At 38.6% G+C, this 7,438-nt stretch overlaps 1 protein-coding gene across 4 annotated transcripts; it reads left to right on the plus strand.

The window, feature by feature from the left end:
* Nucleotides 1-3,785: 3,785 nt before the first annotated feature.
* LOC114650339 (PWWP domain-containing DNA repair factor 3B-like) lies at nt 3,786-6,877 on the plus strand. 4 transcript variants are annotated; one of them, XR_007934638.1, is made up of 6 exons: nt 3,786-3,887; nt 4,287-4,449; nt 4,915-4,980; nt 5,422-5,587; nt 5,694-6,067; nt 6,405-6,877. XR_007934638.1 is itself a non-coding variant. In XM_051925760.1 (4 exons), the coding sequence occupies exons 1-3, from the start codon at nt 4,883-4,885 to the stop codon at nt 5,901-5,903; spliced, it is 474 nt and encodes a 157-aa protein (XP_051781720.1). In that variant the 5' UTR covers nt 4,459-4,882; the 3' UTR covers nt 5,904-6,067; nt 6,405-6,877. The 4 variants fall into 4 exon arrangements, 2 of the variants coding, with proteins under 2 accessions (XP_051781720.1, XP_051781719.1); XR_007934639.1 differs by lacking the exon at nt 4,915-4,980; XM_051925760.1 differs by lacking the exons at nt 3,786-3,887; nt 4,287-4,449 and having other exon boundaries at nt 4,459-4,980.
* The last annotated feature ends 561 nt before the right edge of the window (nt 6,878-7,438 follow it).

Here is a 7,438-nt window from a genome sequence, read left to right on the forward strand (position 1 = left end):
TTTCTCCTGACGCAAATCAATAAGTAATGCACATCTATTGGCGTATTACTGCCATCTAGTGAATGGAGGTAAGTGTTTCACACGTTAATAATGACAAGAGTGTCGCTACCCGATCTGCGTGCCAATAGACATAGAATTACTAGACGCCGCATGACCAACATCATCATACGTCAACGTCTCCGCCATATTGCGAGTGGCGCTGTTTTGGAGTGAAGTAATGAATAATAGCCGGCGCCCGCCGTAGCATGCGGCGGTGTAAGAATAGGAACGGAAAACGGTGAGAAAGGAATTCAGAAATCAAGCAGAAATAAATAGTGATGGGCGGAATGAAGCCTCACGAAGCATCAAAACGTTTGAAGCAATTGTGTCGGAAATCGTATCGAAGCTTCGAAGCATTTGACACTCACCTCTCTAGTGACACCTCCTGGCCATTTTCATTAACGTTACAGAAACTTATGATCCAATTCAATGACGTCTGTTAAAACTCTTATTGCTTTTATTTTTTTGCAGCTACAAACTGACAACGAAGAGAAGGGATCGTCAGCGGCTTCTACTGTCTGATGTCTAAAAAATATAAATATAACTAACGCCGACAGGCAGAATGCACTATACGATAGCAAGAGTTAAACAAAATAAGACGCCTCACCTCATGGATTCCCGGCTCTTTCAATTAGTACAGTATTTACTTTTGCATTGTATCATTATAATCGCTCCTGTTATTAGTATTATAATTAACCCTGATCTTTTCTTGAGATCACATTTAATAGCCTTAAATGTTTTCTTTGGTCTGACTTAATTAAAACGGAGTAGACAGAAAATAAAGGTTTATCTCTGTACTTTGCAATGATATAGGTAAACACATTTGAGAAAGAAAATGTCCATCCATACATCCATCCATCCAGTTTCCAACCCGCTGAGTCCGAACACAGGGTCACGGGGGTCTGCTGGAGCCAACCCCAGCCAACACAGGGCACAAGGCAGGAATCAATCCCGGGCAGGGTGCCAACCCACCGCAGGACACACACAAACACACCTACACACCAAGCACACACTAGGGCCAATTTAGAATCGCCAATCCACCATCCTTAAATCACAGATGTTATTATTCAATCAAGTATTAAAATATTTTATTTATTAATACTTTACAATATTTTTTGGAGCTCAAAAGTAACGAGTTCGCTACGAGAAAAGACGCCGTCAGTGGCTCAATTAACTAAGGTGGTCGCTTTTCAAAATCTGAGCGTAGTGCTAGCCCGAGTTCCATCCGAACTAAAAACTCATCATAATTAATAAAAATTTAAAAAATAATCTCGAGCGAAATGTTTATAACCAATTTGAACTAAATAATTTTGAGAGATACTGTGGAAGGATCGCATTAGAGATCTAATGCGATGACTAATTGCGTAAGGCAGCTCACGTATTTACATTAATTCATCTTCTATTCATCGCCATTTGACGTCCATGAACCCCTCCATTGAATAAGGTGATAACAAACCCACTGTGGTAGATCAGGTTGAATTTGCTCTGCTGCACCAAACATTCAAAAGTGTCAATCCGGAGCACATCAGAGAGGCTGAGAGACACGGCGCAGATCAGTCACTGGCACACCGACATACAGATACACACGGGGCACTCCAAGGTGAGCAGTGCATGGATCAAGGTCGGCATTAAAGATCATCTTGAGTGCTGAGGCAACAACAAAAAGCAGCGGGATAAACACATCTTGACCTGCTGCTGAAAAAGCATTTGCTTTTAACAACAGCATCCCTCCCTCGTGAACACATCTTCAAGGTCCGGACAGGCGATCAGTAAAAAGTTGTCTTAGTCACAGCACAGTGCAATAATAAAACATTTCCTAAAACATATAGTTGTCCAGTCTGTATCATTCCTAAGCAATCTTCCAGTTATAGAGGCGCAATCCCAGTTACTAACACATTTACCGTGTAGCTCCCCCCCCCCCCCACCCGAAGTAAGAACACATTCCACCTTATTAATTTAATATTTAAAATTTTAAACCGCTAAACCCGCCATCAACAACTACAATAACAGTTGAAATCGTCACTCAAATATTTTTTTTTGTTATAGACATAAAACAAGATGCCCATTTCCATTTGATATATCTTTACTAGTGTTCTCGCCTTGCTCACTCTTGGTCCACGGTGGAATTTGCTGTTAAATGGAAAAAAAAAGAAAAACAGACTCTTTTGGGTCATAATTCACAATGGGTGGACGTGGGACCTGAACCCACGCAGCTACCGCTGCAACACTACTGTTTTCAGCAGAGTGGATGTATATAATGCATGTTTTGTATGTATGTAATGAAGACAAAACCAATGATATATAGATGTATACTATATGACATACGTTCAGTGTTGCATGAAAACGTTGCATGAGGTGAAAAATGGATATTTATGAGAGTTTTATAGTGAGAGATGTGTCGTCACTAGGGAATCCATTCCCGGGCTCCCGGACATTTTCATTCCCGCATTCCCGAGAATGAAACTGCTGTAATTCCCGGGAAAACGGGAACGGCCAAGCTTCGCATATATAGCGTGTAAATGTGTAAAAATCGATCAAGAAATAACAGAGCCATAGTTGAAAATAATTAAGGTGGCGCTATTACTGCAGCTTGCACTTCATCAGACAACAGCTTTGAATAGCAAATTGAAATTGCAATGCGTCAGTCTGTTGCATCCGCATTATCTGTGCTAAGAAACTTGCCATTACGTGATGACAAGAATTTGAATGCATCAGTAAAAACTGAAATGGCGCTGTTTCAGAGCAACGGTAAGCGCGGGCGTTGTTTAGATCTGATGACTGTGCCGCCTACTGCAGTTGAGGCAGAGCGTGCTTTCTTAGCGGCTGGCGTACTCTGCACGAAGGTGCGCTCTAGCGTGGACGACCACACGCTGGACACGTTAATAACAAAAATAATAATAAATTACATTTATATAGCGCTATTCTCAGTACTCAAAGCGCTATCCACACAAGGAGGAACCGGACCCACAATCTTCCACTGTCTACTTAATGCAAAGCAGCAGCACTATCACTGCGCCACCTGTGAGGACGTTGTGCTTTCTAAGCTGTTATCGCCACAATTAAAGATGCGTGTACTTATATGACAGCATGAACTGCTTGTAGATACGGTTAGTCTTTTATTTGTGTCAACATATTGCAGTAGTTTTATTAAAAATAAGTGTCGGTCGTTCTAAAACCGTTCACATGTGAGATGCCCGTGCACTGTGTCATCCCGGGCACCCGGGAATGAAATGCGGGATTCCCGAATTACCGGGAATGGATATGGAATGGATTCCCTAGTCGTCACCGTATTACTAAAGCTCTTCTGTGCAGCATTATGCATTCTACAAGTCGGAATTTGTATGATGTATAATTTATAATTTTATTTTTTACCACAAAGTATTATCGGGCACAATCATTTAACATGTATGGATCATCCACAAACATTCATTTCAATGGGAATTCTGTCGAGTTTTTGAACTCTGTTGATGCCATATGTACTTCAAACTGGAGCTCCTCAGCACCAAGAAGACATGCACACTGGAATCATCGAGAAGGGTATTGCTGCAGACCGGAGATATTATGGGGGGATCTGAAGGCGGGATAACTGTAAATGGAAGGAGATAGTATTGGCTAATTCAGAATTTCAACGAATGAGATTGTTGTTAAAGTATGACAATCAAAAACTCACTCAACGTTTGAAGTTGTCTATCAAGTGTAACTTCCACCAATCTTTTCGCAGTTAGTGATCACTACCGCTTTGAGGTTCCGCCTCATAGAGTTTCTTTTGAAATAGCAGCAGCGAAGAAACTCTATTAGACCAAAGAAGAAGCGACGAAACGAATTGTTTGTTATTTCTGACAATGGAAGTAAGTTTGCTTCTAAATTAAAACGTATGAAATTTGCAATTGCTAAGTTTTCTTCATGTTTTTCAAATAATATTTTGTTTCGTTGTTGTGATTGTACGTTTGTATAAATATTAATATATATTGTATTCACGTTTGTATTAATAATCATTTTCGCTGTAGTAATTGATGCATATTCAGTGCTTGAAGTGGTCCGGCACTCAGCGGTGCCGGCAAATCTTCAAACGACGCAAAGCAAGTTTCACAGGGAACATCCACCCACACCCACCCCCTCTCCGGTGCTCAGTGGAATGCTAGTAGATCACCGCCAGTAGTTTGGTTCCCTATTAACTCTGTGCATATTTACATTTGTGAGATGTTCGATTAAAACGCTGTAATGTTATTTTACATTTTTTTAAACAGGATCTTATCACGATCAAAAATACCACAGACATTCCGTCCATACTTCAATCTTCAGATGTGTTTTTGTGCCCTTTCTGTCATCCGCGACTGTATTCTTCACGCTCGTATATACGAGCAAATGAACACTTGCGAGATCACCGCAGAACAGCAGTTTCCTACGGAGGTACGTGTATCCCACTTTTTCCATTAACCCAGGCTGAGTATGGGTGGTAAATATTCAGTGTTTCCTTTTTGTTTTGTTAACAATTTATCCCATAATTTTATGTGGCCATCTCCTATGGTCTGGTTTAGTGGGTGCCAAAATGACCTGTGCCTTGTTAGAATAATTTACAGATACTGGTAGGCCTACTTGTTCTGAGTGTACCATTGCTGAGTGCCGGTGCGGGTACCCTGCTTTTGGAGACGCGCCTTTTTGGGATGCTTGGACAATCAAAGATGACACCTCACATCCAACCAGGGGAAAATAGTTTAAATAAGCTTGGAATTTTACATTTTTTAATGTCTAAATAAGTTCATATAGTGTTATTTTAAATACACCAGTGTGTGTTTTGGTGTATACAGGTAAACTTTTAGTGGCACTCTTTTTTTTCTGTTAAATGAATAACATCAATATTTTAATGTCTAAAAGTCAGGACCAAGAAGATCATGGCAGCAGTGAACTCATTGAGGAATATACTGATACAGCCACACCAAGGTATTAATGTAGAACTTAGTCTACCACTGTGGTTTGATACTTCGTTCAACTTGAGTAAAAACCTTAAAATCGAACATGGTATGAAGGATTGTCATAAGCTTTTTGACCCGTTGTCACATGGGGAGTGTTAGATTGGTTATTTTGATGGTTAGAATAAAATATCTTCAAAGCTTTTCTGTGACTTGCCTATTACTTTAGCCAGTGTCCGGACTGGTGCAATCATAATACTCTGAAGTAATGGATGTATTCAGAAAAGCTATTGAGATCACATCCAACAGGAGTTTTTGCAGTGATCCACAGAGTAATCCTCACAGTTTCAACTGTCTTCCAATGTGTCCACTTTTCTGAGAAAACACAACTGTTCAGACCAAAACCAGACAGCTTGCATAAGACAAATACTACATGTGACAGTCTGATGCATTTATTTGTGTGTGTCCACAGTGTAGGAGAGCAGGCTGGCTGTGTGGCTGCAGCAGGGCAGCTGACTGAAGAACAAGTGGCTCAGATTTTTGCAGCTGCAGAGATCAGCAGGGCCTACAGGAGGACTCAACATGAAAAACTGTTAGAGTTCATAATAAAGGACCATGGAGCAGATGATCACTTGCTGGTAACTTAATTCAGATGACAAGTAAAACTTTGGTATTGTAATCTCTGGCAGCAAAGAGCTATGATGACTTTATAGTGCCAAACACTTGTATTTTCTTGTCCAACAGGCTGTTGTATCTCGTAAGGTATCGTCCAAATGGTTTAAAAATTATGAAAATCCTAAAGGTCACCGGGTAATGACTTATATAGATGATGAGGAGCTGATAGATGGCCTCTGCAACTTCTTGGATGAAGTGCTGTCAAGAGCTGTAGGCACTTTTGAGAGGATTGACAGAGTTCGCATCATTCTGGATGTGCTGATGCCAGAGGTTAATTAGCCTTCAGTAAATCTCTAAGGAGTACAGAAAGTGTGTCTATGAGTAACATCCTCTCTTTTTCTGTGTTTTTGATGGGCTCTTATTAAAGCTGTACAAACAGTTGAGAGGATTTCTCTGCCAGAGGCAGAAAATTTGTTCATGGATGGACCAGTTTACAGTGAGTGGTACGTCATGTGGAAAATTAAACAGTCCTTTCGTTTTCTTTTCAGCGCCATTATTCTGTTAAACAGAATACCCTATAGTTGTTGTGAATTTAGATAAGAATATAAACTAAATATATATATAAATGTGAATATATATGTTTAAAGTGACATTTAAACTGTACATTAGTACATTTTTAGTATTGGTAAAATTACATTTAGAAGTATGCCATATGTAGCATTTATTCTAAAGTTTACAAGGTCAAGAATTGTGGTTTCAAATGACAAATGCAGAAGTGTTTCTGGTTGGTATGATTAGAATTTGTTCATTTGTGTGGTTGTTTTTGTTTTGTTTTTTTAGTGAGAGGGAAGAGTTTGACAAACTTGTTTTGCAACAGTTGGAAGTACAAGGAAAGCACCACTGAGGCATTTAAACTCGGGATTACATCTCAACCCTACTCAAATAAATGTGTCTCTTTCTTTACTTCTCTTTTGCCTTTTTATTTCTGTGTGTTAAAATGATTGTGCATAATAGAGTTGTATATATTTAATGTAACTATTGATGTAAATAATAAAGGACACTTTCTGTTATTGTTAAAGATTGTTGATTAAGTTCTGAATATTTGAAATTGCGTGTCTGTTTTTAGACAATTGATGTCATCTGGATTTTTTCTTTAATTGTTATAACTGCTTTGTACAGTTGTTATGCATTTTACATTGTTGTTTTATTTATATATAATATATAGAAGCGGGCATGCTGTTGTTTTAATACTTCAGTATATTCCTTGATCAGTCTGTTTGTTAAATTTAATCTTTGTGCATTCTTTCTTTCAATTCAACTGACCAATCATTATTGATAATTGTAAATATTTCTTGAAATTGTTGCACAATTTTTATATTGAATAATTATTAATAAAATCTTGTTTTTGGTAGTGATAATACTGAGTGTTCTGTTTAAGTGGTGCTGGTCCAATCACCTTGCATATTAACACTGTTAGAACTGATAGATATGACCAGAGCCTCCACTCGTATCCACAGGGTTACAAATGGTGTGCACTTTGCTAGTAATCCCACAAGATAAAAGAGCTTGGAAACTGAGCGTCCTGACCAAGGCTTTGCTGTTCACTTACAAACTTACTCCAGAATAATATGCTTCTTACTTATCTTTTATTAGGAGTCACATTTTCAATAACACTTGCATTTTTAACTTAAAATACAGGTTTTACATATGGGAACAATAATTAAAAGAAAAGGATTGTATACGCCTGATAAATAGTCAAAACGTTTGAAGCTCAGTATTCTAAAACCATGACTCACAGCTAGGACCTTGTTGTTCTAAGGTCTTGACATTATATATATAGATATAGATAGATATATCTTCTCAAAAAATGGAAG

Source organism: Erpetoichthys calabaricus, chromosome 4, assembly GCF_900747795.2.
Source record: "Erpetoichthys calabaricus chromosome 4, fErpCal1.3, whole genome shotgun sequence".
Classification (NCBI taxonomy): Eukaryota; Metazoa; Chordata; class Cladistia; order Polypteriformes; family Polypteridae; genus Erpetoichthys; species Erpetoichthys calabaricus.